This window comes from Nanorana parkeri, unplaced genomic scaffold (genome assembly GCF_000935625.1).
Source record: "Nanorana parkeri isolate BGI_ZX_2015 unplaced genomic scaffold, ASM93562v1 scaffold179, whole genome shotgun sequence".
Taxonomy (NCBI): Eukaryota; Metazoa; Chordata; class Amphibia; order Anura; family Dicroglossidae; genus Nanorana; species Nanorana parkeri.
Window position 1 is genome coordinate 1,469,475 of NW_017306447.1, and position 23,079 is coordinate 1,492,553.

Genomic DNA, 23,079 nt, shown 5'->3' on the forward strand with positions numbered 1-23,079 from the left:
GACAATGGAAAAAAAAAAAAAGCGTGGAGTTCCCCTTCCCAAACCCCTTTAGGTCTGGTAGGAATGTTAGGAGGGACCCCATTTTAAATAAAGAAAAAAAGCCTGGGGTTCCCCACAAAAGTCATACCAGTCCCTTAAGGTCTGGTTGGAATTTTAGGAGGGACCCCATGTAAAATTTAAAAAAAAATCAAGTGTGTGGGGTTTCCTCCTCAAAGTCATACCAGGCCCTTACGGTCTGGTAGAAATTTTAAGGAGGATGGGGGGAAAAAACATTCCAAAGAAATTCCCAACCAGACTTGATCCGAGCACAGGCCTCTGGCAGGGCAGGAAAGCCTGCGATACCAAGCCACATACGGTAAGCACTGGGAGGGTGCTTTTCCAGGGTTGCCCCTGGAAAAGCACCTTGTCCCTGTGCCGATGGGGACACGGGCCTCTTCCCAGGGGGGTGGTTGTGGGGATGTGGGCAGGGGGGCTTATTCACATCATGGTACCCCTTTATTAAAGGGGCCCCCAGATGTGCCCCCCGTGAATGAGTAAGGGGTGCTTGTACCCCTACCTATTTATTAAAGGGTTAAATTAAATTGTAAAAAAGAGGCCAGACTTTTGAAAAAGTCTTTTATTTAAAAAAAAAAAAAAAATTGATCCACCGACATAAACCAGGGTCAATTGTGACGTCCAGCGTTGTCCATGACAACAACGAAATAAAAAATAGAGCAATAACAAATAAATAGTTTCGTAAAAATTACGACCGCCGTCCTGTCTGCTCATGACGAACTCCTGCCACATAATGTCCACAGGTCAGGTGCAAGGATTTAGCCAATCAGAGCTTCACAAGGTGTAGTGCCTTGTGGGGGGCTCAGCAGGCGAACAGCCCACTGAACACCCTGACAGTTCCTGTGTTTGCCGAACACACGAACTGCCGGTGTTCGAGTCGAACAACGATCCCAAATTCTAGTCCTGATATCCTGTTTTACGGTGGTTCCTTTCCCTTGCAGGGTCCTATGGAGCCACTCTTGTGTGTTAGTAAGCTGTGTGTGTCTACACTAGACATGTGCGCCGGTAAAAAATTTGTTTCGGTTCCTTTCATTTTTTGTTATTTTTTGTTTGGGATTCGGGTCCGAAAGTCAATTCGTTTTGGGATTCGGATTCGGACGAATCCAATTTTTTTTTTCTTTTTAGAAAAGACTTGTCAAAAACTGTTTTTTTGTGTGTGTTTTTAAGGGTCTGGTAAGGGATTTTAGGGGAGACCCCATGCTTTTTTTTGTTTTTGTGCCGTTGGGGGCCCCTCTAAAATTCCTACCAGACCTAAAGGGTCTGGTATCAACTGGGGAGGGGGCTCCATGCTGGGTTTTTTTTTTTACATTTAACAATATAAATTGATTCAGAATGACATACTGAAAAATATTTGGATGCATACAAAAGTTTTTGTTATCAAAAATTTAGATGCATTCGGATTCGTTATTTGTTTCATTCGGAAATTTGGATGCATCCGATTGTCGGAATATGCCGATATTCGTCCGAATTTTCATTCGGAACGAAACAAATTGCACATGTCTAGTCTCCACAAATACACAGACACAGCAAGGCAATACATTCCCCCCTCCTACTCCCTGCTCCTTCTTTCTCCCTCCTTCCTTCTCCCTTCTTTCTTCAGGCTAGTAGATGGAGAGCTGCTCTGTATCATGTGATCAGGGCTGTCCCTATAATGTGGCGGCCTGAGGAGGTTTCCTCAGGTGGCATCTCATTGGGGGGCAGCCAGGTGGTGGTGGCAGGGGGGCTCACTGACGTCACTGGTTGCCATGTGCTGAGCAACCAGTGACATCAATGAGCTGGACAGGACTCCACAGAGAGCCTCTGACAGCACGGTCCGGTGTCCTCTACCACCCCCACAATCCCCCTGTCAGCACCCCCCACCGCCGGAATTACATTTCCTCAGGCGGAGTAGACCATAGGGACAGCCCTGCTTATTAAGTTCAGGGAAGCCAAGCTGAGAGAGTTGGAGTCAACTATTTAGAAACATGATGACTATGTGTGCCGGAGTTTGCCCACCCCTGCATTAGACACTTTACTATTTAAGTTGCACATTAGGTGAAGCTGTGTTCCACCTAGTAGTAGCCATGGATCCCCAGTTCATAATGGCTTATGCTCAAGCTCCATACCCCCACATCTACCTCCTTAAGATGATGTCTCCTTGGTCAGGCTCCATACTCCTCACCTCCACCTTCTTAAGAAAATGTCTCCCTGGTCAGGCTCCATACCCCCCACCTCTACCTCTTTAAGATGATGTCTCCTTGGTCAGGCTCCATACCCCCCCACCTCCACCTTCTTAAGATAATGTCTCCTTGGCCAGGCTCCATACCCTCCACCTCTGCCTCCTTAAGAAAATGTCTCTTTGGTCAGTTTCCTAACCCCCCCTTTACCTCCTTAATATAATGTCTCCTTGGTCAGGCTCCATACCCCACACCTCCACCTTCTTAAGATAATGTCTCCTTGGTCAGGCTCCATACCCCCCACCTCCACCTTCTTAAGATAATGTCTCCTTGGTCAGGCTCCATACCCCCCACCTCCACCTTCTTAAGATAATGTCTCCTTGGTCAGGCTCCATACCCCCCACCTCCACCTTCTTAAGATAATGTCTCCTTGGTCAGGCTCCATACCCCCCACCTCCACCTTCTTAAGATAATGTCTCCTTGGTCAGGCTCCATACCCCCCACCTCCACCTTCTTAAGATAATGTCTCCTTGGTCAGGCTTCATACCCCCCACCCCTACTTCCTCAAGGTGATATCTCTTTGGTCAGGCTCCATACCCCCCACCTCTACCTCCTTTATGTCTCCAATAGGTGATTTATTATTTTATTTTACATATTCATATAAAAGCCACGAGAGGATGCACTTCAAAATATATGCCTGATTTGCCATCATGAAAATATGGTAAAGAAGTTAAGTAAATATAAGAAACGTTTTAACAGGAAAACACACCCTAGTGAATAGGGATGTCCAGATACCAGTGCCGATACTTGGCATTTTCACGAGAACTATCAGGGTTGTAGCAGTTGCAGCTGGGACATGGCTCTGGCGCTCAACCACTGTCCTGAAATTGTTAGCCTGCATTGTTTTAGAAAAACTGTCACATAACAATAAACTAAAATGTATCAGTACTTGTATCTGTGAGTACTTGGACTTGGAAAATGGTATTGGTGCATCCCTTATATATATTAATAAAAAAACTAATGCATTAAAACAGGGGTGCACAAATCCCAGGAGCTCCATAGGCTCCTTAAAGATGACAGCTGCCTCCTAACTTTTGAATTCTTCTCTAGTCTAGTCTTGGAGCTGGAAAAGTATCTGTACATGTACATGTACTTGCACAGAATACGGTACTTGGTATCTTAACATCCCTAATAGTGACACTTTAATTAACCGTGACCATATATAAATTATGTTTCCACTAAGATCAGATGTGATTTGTGCAAAACGGGGCAGTTGTTTTTTACATTGCAATACACCAATTAATCCTTCTTACACATTAGCTGACAGAATATGCAAGTAAAATTATAAGGCTCTTGGGGCCTGCCAGCCTTTATGTAACACCATAAAATATACTGTATCTATGGCAGGCACTTAAAGTAGGCTGCACAAAGAAATAGGTTGCTCATTAATCAATGCTCCCTGCAAAATGTATCACTTCCGATTCCTGGGAAACAAAGGTTACATGAGAGTAGGCCTTCTGTGCTTTCAGGAGAAATATTCAGATTGGCTCTAGTGACTGTAGCCACGCAGTCACTGGATCATCTATGCAATGCATGCCGTAATGTATAGGCTTTTTATGCTCAGTTATAGTTATATTATATCCTAAGAGGAAAGACACCTAATAGGGCAGTGCTGTTAAAAATCATGTATACTCCAGAAAAACAATGGATGAAGGGCTTTCATCTTACAACTGAATATTAGCAATAAGATGCCCAGAAAGGGTGAAGTCATCTTACATGTTGGAAAACAGATGACTCAGATGCATTGTGTAGCTGAAAACTGATCATGGAATGTATTTTTTTTCCTACCGTTATATTGTTTTCTTAGGAACTAAATTTGTAATGTAAAGAGAGGGAGCTGCTTCACATCATACCCCGTGTGTTGTTGGGGGTAACCACTCCTGCAACAATGAGGTGAGTACCATGAGGTGGAGGCTAATTCACATGCAATGTCTCTACAACAGGATTGAGTAGTCGGACTGAAGTGGTAGTAAAGTGCTTGCAGTAACACAGCAGTTTTGTAGATAGTAGCTACAGGCAATGATCTGCAGCGGTTATGTAGTACCTTCAATATTATGCAAGAGGATGCTGATGAGCAGAGTCAATGCACTGAAGTATGAGGATGAGGCACATTCAATGATTTAAGCAAATGGCTGTAACATAGGCAGAGTCAATGCACTGAAGTATGAGGATGAGGCACATTCAATGATTTAAGCAAATGGCTGTAACATAGGCAGAGTCAATGCACTGAAGTATGAGGATGCTATCAGCAGAGACAATACTTCCTGAGGTCCTATGCAAAGAGACCCAGGTACTTGCGGTTTGTATGAGAGTAGATCCATCCCGGCTTCTACAGGGTCCACAGCAGGTGGATCTCTCTAGTTGTCCAGGGGTCCGAGTGAGAGGTGAGGGGGACACTGTGTTGATCAGCATCCTGCCACATTCGTTAGTAGGACGCCGATCAATTAGTGAACCGCAGCTTTAAGCCGACGGCTCGAGCGAACGGGGGAGGAGCCCTGTGGCGCGCCTGCCGCTGTGTGTCTCCTAGACAGAGAGGCTGGAGCCCTGTGGCGCGCCTGCGCAGAACGACGCCGGACCGTGCCGCCGGACCGAGTGGCGGTACGAACGTTACACTGCCCTGCACAACAATTTGTATAAATACAATACATCAATGGTTCTTATAATCAACCTGGTGCAAGTTATTCACTTTACATTGCAATGACAAGGGAGCACTATTTGTGTCTGTAAATTAATGTCCAACATCGGACCATGTTTGGTGTTTCTGCCTTTCTCTTGATCAACTGCAGGTTTAGGGTTTTGGTGATGTAAGCTTTTCATTTATTTATTTATTGTTCTCTTTGGTTGAACTTTTCTTTTCAAACAACTGTATGTAACTGCAAGTTCAGTAGAATGTGACTATCTACTGCTATCTGTACCATACCCTGAATAAGACACCTCTATTTTTCCTTTTTGCTGGTCTCCTTTCTCTAAAATTGTATTGGTTCCACTGTATGCGGCTGCCAGTCTGTTGTATAGGATCCAATAATAATGCAGTAGGACGAGACCAGTTACAAGGGAGAACAAATCTGATTGTTGATAACACATATGGGGCAATTATCCAGCACGCTTTTTTTTTACATTGGCTCTGTGTAAGCTGGCTGAACACTGGTCAACTGTATAGACTTCCATTGGCTCCCAATACATCAGCCTTGAGAAATTGTGCAAAGTGATTTCAGTTCCTTTGCTCCCAGCGGAAGAAATGAGGAAGCCACTTGGATCAGTGATGAAATGTCTTCAAAATTTAAGAACAAGTTCAGTAGAATGTGAATATCTACTGCTATCTATACCATAACCTGAACAAGACACATCTATTCTTCCTTTTTGCTGGACTCCATGCTCTAAATTTTTATTGGCTCCACTGTATTCAAGTCTGTTGTATAGGAGCCAATAGTAATGCAGTAGGAAGAGACCAGTCACCGGGGAGAACAAATCTTGTCTTTCACAGATTTGTCAGATAACAGTTTTAAAAGCATATACATTTATTTAATATATATTGCAGCCTACCTATCCCTATATGTGGTGGCTGGATTCATTTCTTTTTTAAAGTGACTCTAAACTCAGGAGTTAAATCTTAAAAATGCATTCAAGTACCTGAACCATTAACAAAAATGTATCTTATTTGTGTATCACTCGGCTGTAGATCCTCAAATCATCTCTGAATTGGTGCTGACACTGTCCTTCCTTCTGGAGGGGGGCTACTTTTGTTTCCCATGGTGCCTGTGTGTGTTGTAAAGTAATCACCACTCTAAGCTCACTCCTGTTATAGACGATAATTCAATACAAATTAGTCAAATAAATGGGAGCGAGCTTGGATTGGTGATCACCTGGTGATCCTGCCAGTAAGGGGGATAGGGAGTGACAGCGCTGCTAATAGAAGATAGTTTGGTAAGCTGCTAACATTGTTTCATATTTAACAGCACACAGGAAGAATGCAAGGACACTGGCTTTCTATCAGGATCAACAGGAACATTTCTGTATTTACAGAAATTGTACTTGGCCACAAAAATAGAAAACAAGTGCAACCACCACAGCTAAGGAAAGGTAAACTCCAAGATTAAATTGTTGTTCCTAGGTTAGATATACCTCAAGGTTGGTAACAAGCACCATATTGTATTGCAGCCAAGTGAACGGTTAGAGGCCAGAAGGATTCTTTTGCCTGAGGTCTACTAACCTTGCTCCTTGCTGGAAGACCTGCTGCAGCCAAAGAAACACAGTGCAATGCAAAGCAGGTCAAACACAGCCTCTCAATTGCCATGTGTAGTGCCCAGTTGAAGTCAATGGGATTTTGCTAACATGCATTTAACGTGTGTTTTAAACACAGGAAAACAAAACCTGTGTACATGAGCCTTAATCTGGCTGTTGGAGCAGGGAACCTTCATATGTCTGCAGGACTTCCCCAAAGCCTGATGCATCCTCAGGAGAATTGATTGGATGGGGAGGATTTTCCAAGCTGACTGCAATGTTTTCTTCCATGATAGGCTAAAGCCTGCAGTGATCCCTTTTGGTTTTCCATAGGCACAAACATGCACGTTCGCAAGCCGTCTCCATCTAGTATCTTCAGGCACCTTATGGGTGTTAGAGAAAATCTTTGTGAAATATTTGTTATCATTAGAAAGCAGCCTTTGAAGTTGCTGTGGAACTATGAATCCCATGAGTCCCACCACAACCGCTCAAGCTCAGAACTACTTTTTAAACTTTTGTTTCTGTGTTTAAATTTTTTATATATTTGCTCTGACAGAAACATATTCATGAAGCTCCTGAGAAACCGTGCAGCATTACCCTACAATTTATATTTCCTTTTTTCTTTGAACTGTTTTAGTGAGAAGATTAAAAGTGAGGTTTGCAGTGTTTACATAGAAGAAATGGGATGACTTGAGCAACGTATGTACAACCCTAATTCCAAAAAAGGTGAGACGCTGTGTAAAATCTACATAAAAACAAAATGCAATGCAATGATTTGCAAATCTTATAAACCCATATTTTATTCACAATAGAAAATAGAAATAGAATAGAAAATAGAAAACATATCCAATGTGTAACCCTTTCCCTGCCACCGACATAAGGCATACAGCGGAACACAACTGTTTCCAGCTGGCAATGTCACCGCTCTCCTCCACGCTTGGAGCTGCTGGATGCTCCGATCTGTGTCCCCTCGGTAGAGGCAGCGGGGACTGGAGGCGAGGGGATAGTGTAGACAGTCAGGATGCCGAGCTGGGAGCAGAGCTGCTGTCAGGACGGAGAGTGGAGCTGTGCGGGGCCAGGCAGTTTAGGTTGCCGAGCAGAGGATCAGCTCGTATGTGTAATATCTACCGATCCTTCCCTGTAATGAGCAAACACTAGAGTGATCGGTGCTGAAGGAAGCCTCTGTATTGAGTGCAGCTGTTCATTCAGTGCTGGGGCTGCAGAAAAAGAGATTGAGGACTCTGTGTCCTCAATCTCTTTTTCTATTTTAAAAGGTAAACCCCCAATATTTCCCTGAAGCCCCCAACAGTAACAAAAACAGTGTGCACCATATTGTGGTGTACGTTATGTGCATGCGCTCTGGTTCTGTGATGCTTTGTTAGAACATTCGCAGTGCTTTATTTATTTTTCTTTGTAAAATAACATTAATTCAATTGTGTGGCAGAACATGTCAAAGCATTCTGATGCATTGCCGTGCGTTGTGATAGCACGTGTTGCGATTAAATGTATGCCTGCATCATTTCATCACAACAGATACACCAACGCAGCGCACAAATGGCACTTATCGGGCGTTACCACAACACGAAAACAGTTTTGCGTTCCTTTGTTTTTGTACCGTTGCGAAAAAAGGTGCAATTTAAAATTTACAAATATTTGTTATTTATTAACTCAATACAGTTTTATCTTTTAGATTTAGTCATAATCTTGTAATTTATGTTGTTGTGCGTGTGTGTGTGCTGATACTGCTTTTAGTGTGTTTTTATCAATGTAATTATGTAATGTTTATTGGTTTAACCACTTAAAGACCATGGTGTTAAACCCCCTTCCTGGCCAGGCCATTTTTCAGTATTCAGCGCTGCAGTACTTTGACTGACATTTATTCCATCATGCAACGCTGCACTGAAATGAATTTTATACAATTTTTTGGGGGGCAGATAGAGCTTTCTTTTGGTGGTATTTAATTAAACTTTTATTTTTTACTATATAACAAAAAAAGTATCCTACATTTTGGGAAAAAAAACCTGTTTCTCTATGAAATGTTATGAAACATTTATTATCACCCCAATTTTTTGGTAAAATATAAAAGATGGGGTCAAGTCGGGTAAAAATACACCAACCATGTCAAGCCTTAAAATTGTGCATGCCTGCGAAATCACAGAAAACAACCACACCCAAAATTGACCATTGGCGACGCTTTAAAAGCTTTTACTGCTAATCAGTTTAGTGTTATCAGTAATGAATGGCCCTAGCATTATTGCTCTCACTAATGAACTACCTTTCACGGCGATTTCTAACATGTGTGGCGTAATAGGCGGAATCGTCGTTTTCGCACGTAGGCACCGCCGACGCTTGTTTGCGTGTGTATGTGGGGGGGGGCAGGGGGGATGGTTTGCGAGGGACTTTAAAAAAAAATGTCTGTTATTCTTTTTACATTTTGTTCATTTGTGACTATTTTTTTTTAAGCTTCTTTTTTTTATGCTTTAATTTTTTGGCACTTAACTTTATTGCTATCACGTAGGGGGCTGCAAAATCCCCTATGTGATAGCCAATTCACATAACAGGTCCACTTTATGGAGACATCAGGGGTAACCCAGGGAAGTTATTGAAGCAGAGATCTGCTTCAGCAGCTTCTCACTGGCATCTGTTGTCGGAGAGTGACACTGCATTCGGGCAAGAAAGAGGAGATAAAGGGATATTGTGTACTGATCTCTGTTTGATCTCCACTGATAGAGTCGCCGTGCCAGTCCCAGCTTAATATTGAATTAATAAACATTTGTGCTATTATCACAGGATCTACAAAATTAGTAGCACCGTCTTTTTATTCTACCAGGCCTGTACTTTCAGGAAATATATGGTTTGGGATGTCTTTTACAAACTATAAAAACATCAGTTGAAAATTAAAAAAGTGAAAAATTGCAAAAATGGTGTGGCCACCTGAGGTTTAAAGTGTTAGACATGGATTGGCAGCGAAAGGGTTAAACTGAGAAAATGTACCATTTTAAGAAAAAAATAAGGTAATTGTGAAATTGATGGCAGAAACAAGTCTCAAAAAAGTTGGGACAGGGCCATGTATACCACGGTGTAGCATCCCCCCTTCTTTTAACAACACTCTGTAAACGTCTGGGAACTGAGGAGACCAGTTGCTGGAGTTTTGGGAGAAGATGTTGTCCCATTCTTGCCTGATATAGGATTCTAACTGATCGACAGCCCTGGGTCCTTCTTTGTCATATTTTTCCATTTCAAAATGCGCCATATACTGTATATTCAATTGGTGATAGGTCTGGTCTGCAGGCAGGCCAGTTAAGCACCTGGTCTCTTCTACTACAAAGCCATACTTTTATCATAGATGCAGTATCCGATTTAGCATTGTCCTGCTGAAATATCCAAGGCCTTCCTTATAAAAAAATGGGAGCATATGCTGCTCTAAATCTTGGATATATCTTTCAGCATTGATGGTGCCTTTTCAGATGTGCAAGCTGCCCATTATATATGCACTAATGCATCCCCATACTATCAGAGATGCAGGATTTTGAACTGAGCTCTGATAACAAGTCAGAAGGTTGCTCTCCCCTTTAGTCCAGAGGATGCAGCACCCATGTTTGCCTAAAAAAAAAATTCACATTTCGATTCATCTGACAACAGAACAGATTTCCACCTTGCAACAGACCATTTTAAATGAGCTTTGACCCAGAGAAGATGGCGGCATTTCTGGATTATTTTGGGATGGCACAGCAAACTGTGTTCTCAGACAATGATTTGTGGAAGAATTCCTGAGCCCATGCAGTGAAGTTCATCACATAATGATGCTGTTTTTAATGCAGTGCTGTCTGAGGGCCCTAAGATTACCGGCATCCAATATTGTGTTTCGGCCATGTCCCTTGTGCAAAGAGTTTTCTCCAGATTCTCAGAATCTTTTAATTATCTTATATACTGTAGATGATGATATATTCAAAGTCTTTGCAAGTTAATGTAAGGAACATTATTATGAAATTGTTCGACAATTTTTAGAAGCAGTTTTTCTCAGATTGGTGAACCTCTGCCCATCTGACACTCTGACTCTCTGTTTCCAATTAACATAATTAGTTGCAGAATGTTCTTCCAGCTCTTCCTTGTTAGTATCGCTTACTTTGCCAGCTTTTAGTTGCCCTGTCCCAACTTTTTTCAGATGGTTTGCTGCCATAAATTTCAGAATGGTACATTTTCTCAGTTTAAACATTTGATATGCAGGAATGCACACGGGCAGGCTGACAACACTGCTGCTAACCTTTTTAGCCTGCAACAGGAAGTCTTGCTATTGGCAGGATCTCCAGCTAAGAAACTTTCCAACAAATTAATCAAAAACTATTTGTGTAAAAAAACTGTAATATATTTAGAGTTTACATACACTTTACTTGGTTTCTGTGCCGCTGACCTGGAATAAGGAATTATGACACTCTTCTGATACTACATATTCCAGGTCTGTGACTTAAAAGTACAAGTTAAGACAGATACAACTAGGCAACCAGTATTTTCTTCAAGAGGCCAGCAATGATATGACTTTAAAGTGACCCTGTTGCCTTGCTGGAGAAGTTAAAAACTGGGCAGCTTGTAAAAGAATAAGCTTTTATTAACCTATTTTCTTCCCAGTGGTATTGGCACCACTGCATTGGGGCAACGAGGCAATGGGAAACACAATATCCTACATACCCAGAAGTGTTGGATAGCAATGGAATTGATATCTCTGGAAAGAAACAGAGATCTGACTCTTCACCCTTCGGACAGGTAAGTATTAGACTTATTCTTTTACAGGCTGGCCAGCTTGTAATTTTTTTCTGCAAGGTGACACGGTCAGTTTAAAGTTAGACAGAGTTACACAGGCCCCCTATATAGTGCCTAGCTGTTGTTTGGCCAGACAGGTACATTTTGTCATGACAGTATCTCTAAGTGAAATATGAATCCGTCTGCAGCTATTTTTCTTATTTAGGTGGTGCAAACCAGCTATTGTTTGACTCCAGTGGGTACATTTTGCACTCATGCTATAATATAACAATAAGCATGGGCTTCTGGGGGATGTCTGGCCACATAAGGCGCCAGGTCATACAATTACTATGATGGATGGCTACCAAAGCTTTCGGATGTTCTTATGCAAGTACTTATTTTTTGATGATCGGTATTTGCATAACATATGCATGACCCCCTGCCTTCCATGTGACAATGCTAAGATAGATATATTACAAAACAAGGGGACATGAGATATGGCTGGGGATGTTTCTGTTCTACATATACTATAGCTGATTTTTTTTGTCAGGGGGGGCTCTGCCAGTTCATTGTTGAAAACTGTCACAGTAAAGGTATAATTAGGCACCTTGCATTACCTACAACCCCTCAGTAGCCTTTATGCATGTTAATATATTATTACTTCCTATGTGAAGACAAGAGGATATAAAATATCTTGTTAAATCCATAATACAGCATCTGGCTATTTAGACATATAAATCCTAAAATATGTTGTCATTAGGCTGGATACTATTTGAAAGATTTAATGTCTTACAGTACACAGCTCACACATATACATGCTGAGTTTGCATCTCTTTGACAAGTTGTTGCTGCTTGTGTTGATCTGTGGCTTATAAGAAGCTATAGCATATAATATGAAAATGAGCAGTGTACTGTCATAGCATCGTTGAAGACCATAGCTCCCTTACAGCAAATGTTGTCATTTTCACAGCTAGAGTTCAGTTATTCTCTTAGGCCTTTTTTATTGTGCCGTCCCCTAAGACCACAAACATTAGGGTTGAAACTATGCTGCATACCTTAAATAAGGGCTGAAGATTTGCTATGTTTCAGGGAACAGCTAAAAAATGTTGTGCCTAAGCACTACCATGAAATATTTTCCTTTTGCCTTAAATAGCAGTGCATTTCCAGTACCTAGGCACTCCTTGCCTTAAAAGAGAACTATGGGGTAAGTGTTTTTCCCCATAGTTCTCTTTAGGGTCACGGGAGGACATATACTAGCATCCTCCTGTGACCCAAAACTCAGTATATTGCGGGCTATTACTGTGAGGGCCACAGCCGGGACGGATCCCGACATTACTGTCGAGATCCACCCAGCTGCGTGAGTGACAGCTGGCTCTGCCTATTTAGAGGCAGAGCCAGCTGTGCCCGCCCCCTCCCCTGTCTGTTCCTCCACTCAGCGCTGGTGGAGAGGGGACGGGGGGGGGGGAATCCCTGCGGGCAGCGGTGACTGACAGTCACCTCTCTCTGCAGGGAGACGATCGAGAAGTGAGCAGATTGTGAATGTTTCTGCTCACTTCCCAATTGATAGAGCCAACCTGTGACAGCTTATTTGTCACTGGTCGGCTCTAACTATGAGGATGAGCGGAAATCACTCACCTCATAGATCTCCTTTAAGGCCCATATCTGTATGTTTGTAGTGTGAGATCATCTCTGCTTCCTCTGATTGCTAGTCTCATGAGAATTGGAGTGAGATTTGGTGATGTCACCACTGTGTTGCTCACTGTTCTCCTTGCTGGAGAGGGAGCTGTACCTGAAAACCTGCAGTACAAGGATCTCCTTGCTTCTGCATCATCCATTCTGCTTTGATCTGAGCTTTTTGAACCTCTCCTGCATCTTCTTAAAAATTGCTCTACCAGTTATCAGATCACCAGTTATCAGGGGAACAGGTCAGGCATAATGATGCAAAGTTCTGCTTCTTTATGAAGATGGTGGCCTTCACACGGTGAAAAACAAGGCACTGTAAGCCAGTAATGTCGAAAAAATCAGCTGCAAAAATCCTGCAGGCAATCCTGGTGACTGGCCATTTGATCTCTGCTGGCCTTTCTGGGCACAGCTTCTACAGTACAGGTTCTCAGTTCAGTTTAGTTTTAGATAAGGCAATATAAGATGATATCTGACTGGTGTAAAATTGCATGTAAAGCTAATTTTAGTGCTCATACTTATTGTAGAGGAAGGTGTGTTCAATAGACTGAACAGCTCAGAATATGTTCATAGAGAAGATAGAATAAAGAAGAACTGCAGTTAGTTTTTACAGTTTTGAAAATGGGTAAGAATCTTTGTCAAGGTTTTATTGCTGTCCCAGTTTCCACTGGGGAGACGTCCCCTTACTTACTGTCCTGTTGACAGCTACCATCCTACCGCATAGAGACATAGACAGAAATAAAATGATAAAAGTTTAAAACTGCAAGTTTTAAATCCCAACTGCATGTAAATGTACCCATGCAGTGTGGTCTAGGGGTCTAGGGGTCTAGTATGGGATTTTAGGGGGGACCCCACTTTTTTTTAAGGTTTTTTTGGGTGTTGGGGTCACCCTTAAAATTCCTACCAGACATAAGGGTCTGGTATGATTTGGAAGGGGGACCCTATGCTGTTTCTTTTTACATTCTTTTTTTTTCCGGCTGTCTGTTTAGCATGGGCATTCGGCTCGGCTGTTTACTTCGGCTGCTGTATGGGCTGAAGCAAAGGGTTTCTGCAGACGAAGTGGGCCGAAGGATTAGCCAAACATTCCGCTAAATCCTTCGGCAGCTTAGTGAATAACCCCCACTGTCTTCTACTTCCTTACTAAGTGAGAAGAGGAAGGAATTCCAAGCCTTGCAGAGATCTAATAAGTGCTTCTAGCATTGAAAGTTCTCATTATTTCCTCCTGAGATAGCCTACATGGCTTCTTGCCTTCCTGACAATCTAAGAGAGATCTTCATTCTTAAGTTCCCAGCCATTGGTGCCTCAATGCATGGTCATCATTGCTTAGGCCCCCAATAAGCTATTTCAGTCAGGGCCTCGATAAGGGTACAGCCTGAAAATGGACTGTGTGAACACAGAATACATGGAGTCACTGATGTTTCAATGTGCAGTCAGAATACCATACCCATCTACTAGTTAATAATAATGAATATTCTAGAAATATGAGTAACACGGGGAAATGGATTTAGGCAGTTTTATGAGTGTCAGATATTGCTGGACCTGGTTAAAGTCAAATTCATAATTTCTAACTTTTCACCTGCTACAGCCATTGCAAAGCCATGGCAAAGGAATCGTATTCCTTCTATTACATCCTTAGCAATGCAATATAAATGGGAACTCCAGAGGCTAAAGCAAAACGTAATTGTTGCCATGGCAACTGTGTTGCGCTGGGAACCCCAAGTGCAGTGATCTTAAAACGGGAATTCCTGATAGATATCACAACGTTTGGTGGTTCATCCTACTAGCTAGGGCTGTATTTACCAAAGGCCAATACCTAGGAAAGCGGGGTTAGTGGGGGTGAGTTATAACGTTTTATGTTTTTTTTTCTTTTCTTCTATTCTGCCCACCTCTAGACATAAGTATCTATGTTTAGAACGAAGTGGATGTTGTGATGAGTCGGAAGGCTTTTTAAAGTATAGAAAACTAGATGCCCTCCCTCTTTTCTCCTGTTTGGTGGTCTGTACAGGTGGAAAGTAGCCATGCATATAAAGCAGAGAACATTCTCTCTCTAATAATGCATTCAAACTGTAGTTTTTACAACAATTATCACATGACATGGAGAGGTGTTTGATCGAAAGGTCGTCATCACTGAAGTGAACATAGGGTAACATGATGCTTTAAAGGCTATGTAAACCCTAAATTAAACTTCTCTTGCTTAGTCCCTTTTGTAAAAGTAATAAAAATATCATTGAAAGCATTTTGTTATAAAAAAAAAAAGCAAAAAACTCCTGCATGATGTTATAAATCTCCTCTGCTGATCATTTTCTGTGCTCTCTGCCTGTGATGCAATCTAATCAGTTACATTGTCCCCAGCTATTATTCAGAACTACAGATCTCCTCCTCTCTATGTTATGGAGAATAGGAAAGCGGGTGGTGTTTGGAGTCTAGAGAACAACCCAGGGTTACAACGTTGCTTCTCCATAGATACAGTATAGTGAGTAGGAGTTGTCACCCTAGAACAGGGAGTGTGTACTGGTGGTAATAAAGGAAAAAAAGCCTGAAAAATAAAAAATAATGCAGCATCACATCTAAAGAGTGTTCTCAGGTTTAGATACACTTTTTTTTCTTTTTTTACAGAAGGACGTACTCCCCATAGGACTGAATAGAGAATTCAGAGTGCAGGCAGAGAAGATTTTGACAAGCACTTGTGCAGCGCCAGGAAGGCCACTTAGCCTACATCCAGGACCGGATTTACCCTCCCTGCCGCCCCAAGGTTCGGCAATGCCCCCCCAACGAGGAGGAGAATGCCATCCAGATAGCAGGGGTGGCAGGGTTGGTTTGAATTTTTGTTATGGTTTTTTTTTGTTTCTTCTTTTTTTCTACTTTTTAAAAAAAAAAATCTTAATTTTTTTATCTTGTGATCTTTTACTTTTTTTACTTATTATTTTTTCAATTTATAATTATTTTCTTATTTTTTAATATTTTTCTTACTATTTTTTACTTTATTTATTACTTTATTTTTTAATGTAATATGCTTTGCTTGCGCAAAGCAGGGCTAAATGTAGAAAGTATATTACCGCCCGGCGCCCGGAACTCCATGTTCCGGTTGTCAGGTGATTAAAACCTGTGCCGCCCCTCTGCTCAGTGCCGCCCCGAGGCAGGGCCTCGGTGGCCTTGCCGGGAATCCGGCCCTGCCTACATCCTGCTGGATTGGGGACAGGTAAGTAGAAGACTAGGTCAAGGAAATGGGAGTGTAAAAAAAACTGTAACTACACTTTTAAAACAGTATACTTTAATACATTCCCTGGCTTAGCAGGAGGTGTCTTGCACCTCAGCAGGAAGACCACTGCTTCCACATGTAGAGCAAGGGTCCTTATCTGTAGCATGCTAGCAGGAGACTGGCCTTTCTACTCAGGATGTCTTTCTAAAGAAAACAAATTGTATGACACATTTGTACATGTGTTTTTGTATTTTTTTATGCACCGGTAGTATATTTATCTTATTTGAATTTGAACTTGAATGAAATTAAAATTAAATTAAATTTAAAGTTAAATTTCACACAAAGCAAAATATTTACAGGATAAGTGTTAGGAGCGTATGACACACTCCCACCTTGCCCATCACTGCCTCTTTACAGCCCACTTCTCCACAGCCCAATACTCTCTCTCCCCAGCCTGTTGGTGCCAATGTACCTTCTGCTCCTATTAGCCAGAGACAATGCTCCCCCTCAGACAACATCCTCATTACTAGTCAGTGGTTCTCTGCCTCCTCTCTCCTGATTGGCTGCAGTGATTGGGAACTCTATTTGATTATCACAAGTCCAGGATTCTGGGCTTGTGTAGTGTTCAGCTTCCTGGCTCCTGTACCTGTGCCTTGTCTTGTATTGCTACTGTTGCTTGACCCCTTGCCTGACCATAGCTGGGACATGGATCATTCTACTGATTGCCACCTGACCTGACCCCTTTCCTGGAAAATTGATAATTCTCTAAACCCAGCCTGCCCTGGTCCATACCTGGATTACAGACTAACCTGGCCAGACCTTTTGCCTGGATATGGATATTCTTCTGATTGCTGCCTGCAGTGACCTCTTGTTTGGTATAACAGATACGCTATTGATTGCAGCCTGCCCTGGACCTTGCTTGGATAATGGACTTAGTCTTCCCTTGCTGCCAGCCCAGGCCACCCACTAGTCTTGGTCCCTCCTGCATACTACGCCTACATTGAGAAGCCATATCCACATCCAGAAGCCATCCGACACAGAATGTGACCTTTCTTTATCTGGGGTTACTCGGGAGTGTCCCTGTTCTGTGAATGTTGCGCTTAGGGGCATAGAAATACCAGCAGACACATCGACCTTAATGTAAATGTGGCAGCTATAGTGAAAAGGTGCAAACGCCTTGCTTTTTTCATACAACAGGACATAAAAAAGATACCTTTACAACACACAAAAAAAAACAATTGCCATAGAGCTGCCTAGCATTCTTTAAAAAAAAACAATTTTTTCTCTCTTTTTAAAGCTCTTCCTGGCAGGGCAATACAGGCTTAATAAACAAGTCAGTGTTTGGATTACATTTAGATAGAGGAGCCATGCTGGGTCAATTTTCCTCTTTCCTCCACCAACCAGATGAAAACTACTCTACCCTTCTCAGCAGCCTCGAAATCCAATTGAATGCAAATAAACCCACACGGAAGACCTAAAAACTTTCAATCATCTGGTTAGCATGCATATTATCTTGAGTGACTTGTCAATGCTGTAAAATCTGCAGCCCATCAACCAAAAAGTGGCAAAGTACCATTCTACTCCTCTGATAAAGCTCTAAGGGTTGTTTAAGAGCAGCGTGGGGTCTCCCATTAAGGCTTTCTGTGCTGGATGTCATTACACTGCAGTGGGTGGGAAGAGGCTGTCAGAACATCCACTCTATCTGAGGGTGTATGAAATTCATTTTTCCTTCCTGCTCGCTTTTAAACCTGCTTCTCTCGGGGGCTTAACCATCAATGCTCAAATTAACAAATGTCCAAACGCCACTGGGGATTGGAAAGAGCCGTGCTGGAGCCAATAAAAACATCCTATGGGAATGACCTCAGTATTGAACCTGTTAAAAGCAACAGGATTTTTGTTGCTTTAAAAGAACAGAAGGGAGGGGGCTTTTCCTCGCCAGAAAAGGAAAATCATTGCCATACATTCCAACATGCATACACAGACCCCGAAACAGGTAGAGCAATATGTTGGCACTTAGCAAATCCAACATGTATAACAGATACAAGTATTCTGATTTAAATGGAAGCTATCATACAAGAAAATAAAATCCACAGCTATTTACTTGGCAATGGAAGCATGAATCTAAAAAGAAGTAACCATTTCTGCATCGTTTCAATCCGGGATGGGGCTTCATGTGGGACAACTTCATTTTTAAGGACACCTATATGAAGGTTGTCAATGCTGAACTCGTTTTCTGAAACTGGGAGTTGCTTGGCTTTCAAACTGATCTAGAATAAGTATATATGACCTAGGAGTCCTGGAAAGCTGCATGCTGTTACTGGGCATGCAACTCAGGGGGCTTAACCAAAATCCCCCGTTTTAAGTATATTCCTATTATTCTAATTATACTCTAAATTCATAGTCAATTCTACCACTGCCTGTGTAAAACCTTATAACCTAACCCTAACCTTATGCTGTACAGGTGTCTCTATATTCCTGGGCTTCATTGGTCTCATGGTCTCTTATGGCCGTAGGTATACACTTTACTGTAATCATTTTTTGCCTTTCACAGAATGCATCCCTTTAAAGCTGAACTTCAGGGAGATCTAAAAAATGGCCATCATCAAATGTATTTTATTGCAAGCAGTGCAAGTACTTGGCTTTGACTTGGTATCACCATCTTGTAGTCTCACAAGCTAAACGGAAAAAGAAGCAGCACAAGGAACCAATCAGTTGTGGTGCAGTATAAGGAGCATATTCATAGCAGGAAATAGCAGTGTGACATAGGGATTAGTTTATCAATCTGCTGCTTCATCTTTCACTGTTTAGTCATAGGGTAGGGATGGGGAGTACAACTGTAAGTGAAAGTGAAACGGCATCAGAGAAAGGTCAGGTTCCTTGTCAAGCAGGGCTTTGTGGTGTGGAAAACAATGTTCATTTATGTATTTCATCTGTGTATTTAACTGTTTGCTTGGAGTTCAGATTTATGCAAGTTATTTTGAAAATTACGTGTTTAGCAGTCCATAATCAAAGGTGAGCTGACAGCAGTGGCGTTATTTAATAAGCAAAGACCAGTCACGATCAATAACGCGCTGACAGTTGTGTCATTATTTAATAAGCAAAGAACCATTATCCAACAATAATTTTTTTTTAACTGCTCTGAATTAATGAAAGGTAAAATCTCTAATAAATTGCTATGAGCAACTATGTTTTGTTCATAATTAAGGCTCTTTGCCCTAACCAATTATAGAAACACAGTGCTATGCCAAAAGGGGGCACTTTGACACCTGGGGCCCCAATAAAAAAGAAAAGGTAAGGCAACTCAGATCTAAATTGCTATTTCAGGCTTAGGTTTTTTTGTATCATGTATTTTGGACATGTTGATAATAAATACATTAAGCCATCTATCATGGCCTTTTCGAATTCTTCTCACGCATTTACAGATCTTATATTTGTGGTGTGTACCGCCCAAAGTTACTACAAAGCAATATAGTACGTTATTCAACAGACATTTATCTAAGATGCCTCCCCAGGAGTAATTAGCATAATATGGCTAGAGATAAGCTGAATTCCTTTTGGGGTATTGTTGGCTCTACCCATAAACACAGTTACACAGTGTTTAAGTATAATACATATATATAGGTATATCTATATATCTATAGATATATAGATATATCTATATATCTATAGATATATAGATATATCTATATATCTATATATACTGTATATCTATATATAAAATCAGGAAATGCCATCAATCTTCAGTCAGATAGCACAGGTTTCTTGACTCTCTGCCAGTTGGATGGCTGACGATGTCCTTGATTCTTGTAAAGTGAGCCAATTCCCTGTACGCTGAAAAGCCATATGCCACTGACAGTTTTCTAAGAGGAATTTGTCACCTATTGTGAACTGATTACTAGACCAACACGGTGCTTGTATATTGTGTATGCTCTTTTGCATTTCAGCACCAATCCTACATAACACAACACAAGAAAAGGTTATTTCGAGCTGAGAGTGCTATGAAAGAGAAGTAGCCATTGAAATCACGATTAAGAATGCTAAAAAAGTACCTGGAAAGGCTATATGGTGCACCAAGCTTGGGAAAAACTGGTGTATGGTGATAGAACTACAAGTACTAGCATGGTTTTCAAGTAGGAAATTGGATTTTGACAGGTAGGTTTAATGCATATTTACCACCCCCAGCTATAAAACACAGCCTTGGTTTATAATAGTGAAATGTTTTTGGAAGCCAGTAAGAAAGGTTTTAGTGACACATGCCACCTACAAGCCACTGCATCCCCTGGTCATACATGTCACTTATAGAAGCTCATTGCCAGTAATGCTTCTTATCATAAATTACTGCCACACATGCCTCTTATGAAAGCTCTTTGCAACACATGCCATGCCTTGCGACAGAAGCTCATAGTCACACATACCACCTACAGAAGTGCCTAGTCAACATGCTACCAAACATTTGTCCAGATGCCACTTCTAGAAGCTACTATGCAACATGCCACCTAATACAAGCCCAGAAGCAACTTTCTAAAAGCCTAGTTAACATGACCCCTAGAAAAAGCCCAGATGCCATCTCGAAAAGCTCTTAGTCAACATTTCACCTAGCACAATCCCAGATGCTACTTCTAGAAGCTCCTTCGCAACATACCACATAACAAAAGTCCTGATGCCACTTTCAGAAGCTACTATGCAACATGCCACCTAATACAAGCCCAGAAGCAACTTTCTAAAAGCTGTTAGTCATCATGCCACCTAGCACAAGCCCAGATGCCACTTTATAGAAGCTCCTAGTCAACATGCCATCTAGCACAAGCCCAAATGCCACTTTCAAGAAATTCCTGGTGAGCATGCCACCTAACACAAGCTCAGATGCCACTTTCTAGAAGATCCTAGTCATCATGTCACCTAACACAATCCCAGAAGCAACTTTCTAGATGCTCCTAGTCAGCATACCACCTAACACAATCCCAGATGCCACTTTCTGGAAGGTCCTAGTCAGCATGCCACCTAAAAGAAGCCCAGCTGCCACTACTAGAAGCTTCTAATTATCATGCTGCCTTACAGCTTCCAGATTAACATGCCTTTACTAAGCCCCACATGCCACCCAGTAGAAGCTCTTCGGGTACACTTGCCAAGAAAAGAAGTTCAGTGTTAATTTGCCATTTAATAACCAAAGCTTTTTCAAAATCATTACCAAAGCAGGCATAGAAAATGTCAATTTAAAAGACTATTGCTTGTTGTGGCTAATAGATCAATACTCTCATTATGAAAACATAACTGCCTAGCGCTCTGACCTGTAGGGCTTTTATGAAATGTGCAACTTACTTTCCCAGTTCCTCGAACAGTTGGTACTCCTCACTGAAACGTGTGCAGGTGATGGTAGCCATGCCTTGTTCACACTGCAGTAGCCCCCGAGATGTTCGATAGTAGCAGGATAGAGATGTCACAAGCAGCTGGCAGGACAAGTGCACCCTCTTCACGTTGTACAATAGCAGTACGCCTCTTTCTAAATATGAAAAGATGTAGTCTGTTTTTTTTTTTTTTTTGGTAATGTGCCCCTGTGTTTGGATGTCTCTATAGCTCCCCTCTATTCTCTTACTCTCTTCTTGGTTTCTTGCGACTATGCTTTTCTCACTTTGACACGTGCTCCACCTGCACTAGATCGAAGGCATTAAAATATTCTCACACGTAGCTATCTCCCAAGTGTTGCTTTAGCTTTTTTTATTTCCTCCACGGTCACATTTCCATCTACTATCTGCTCCCAGTCTGTATTGCTTCTGCTCTTTGTCCGCTGTGTAGTTTGCAGAATGCCTGGCACTATACCTGGATATATGTATATATTTTCTTTTCCCTGTGGTTACGCTTGTTCTGCCTGGTCCCTGCTGCTACCGTGAAGGTGAGGAAGGCAGGGGCTCTGACTGACAAGTCTGCAGATAAGCATGAAGCCGATCTGTCCTCCCAACCTTATCAGCCGTCGTCAGCATCCACATATCCATAGCAACCACCCTCTGAAACGCCCTAACTCTGTTGCCAGGGCAACTACTTCCCAAACATCGTTCCCCCTCTTTACACTGCTCCTGAGTTGTTTTTTTTTTATTAAATCCTGAATACTGAAGGATGTTAAGTAAGTGCAGAGCTCAATCACAGGCATACCACAAACAAAGGACAGTGGTGTGGCAAAAGCATCGTAGATCTATCCAAATTATATGCATGGACAGTGACCCTGTTCTGTACTAGCTGATGGATTGCTATGGTAACAACAGCTTCCTTGTCGGTTCCCAGGAAGACAGGATGTTGTTACCATGGCAACCATGATTGATATTTTACAATAGACAGGTATTAAATTGTTTCCAAGCAACATTTTTCCTGCTAAGTTAATTGTTCAAAAGAACAGAATTTTCTGCTCCATGGTGTTTAAGAAACAGCAATCACTGTAGGTGACATATAATGCCATCACATTTTTTAGCTTCTTACTTAAAGCAGTAAATTAACTCCTTCAAGAATCTGGATGGGTTATGTGCAGTGGTACAGCAGGAAACTCATGCATTTTGGCACTTTGTGCATGGGAGTAGCTTCCATTTTTTTAAAATGACATTACTTTAAATTAAAAGCCTGCAGAGAAAGCAACAATAGCTCATAATTAAGTGTCAAGGACTCTTGTGACTGCACTTATCCTTATGAATTTTGGGATTTCTGTGGCAGTAACCTATGGATTCCTGCCACAGGAATCCCAAATATTCCGTTTAGAAGCAGCCTCTGTCAACCATTTAAGTAAATATCTGGCTGACAGCGGCCACATCTGTAAACGGTACTCTGCATATAATGATATGTGATACGATTACATGTGGTTTGGAATAGACCACTACCCCTGGACACATCTATCGTGCATCCAGGAACAGTGATCTATTCCAAACCGAATGTTCACATACTGCTGCTGTCAGTCTGTCAATAGTCTATAATTTTGCTACTCTACACATC

At 41.7% G+C, this 23,079-nt stretch overlaps 1 protein-coding gene across 2 annotated transcripts in view; it reads right to left on the reverse strand.

Annotated features, from left to right (window-relative positions):
• Window positions 1-22,092, reverse strand: part of CAMK2A (calcium/calmodulin dependent protein kinase II alpha) — a 136,503-nt gene extending 114,411 nt beyond the window's left edge. For both annotated transcript variants that reach the window (XM_018554955.1, XM_018554954.1), the window contains exon 1: window positions 21,427-22,092. In XM_018554955.1, coding sequence (XP_018410457.1) covers window positions 21,427-21,488 — 62 coding nt within the window. In that variant the 5' untranslated portion in view covers window positions 21,489-22,092. The remainder of the gene's footprint in view (window positions 1-21,426) is intronic.
• Between the last annotated feature and the right edge of the window lie 987 nt (window positions 22,093-23,079).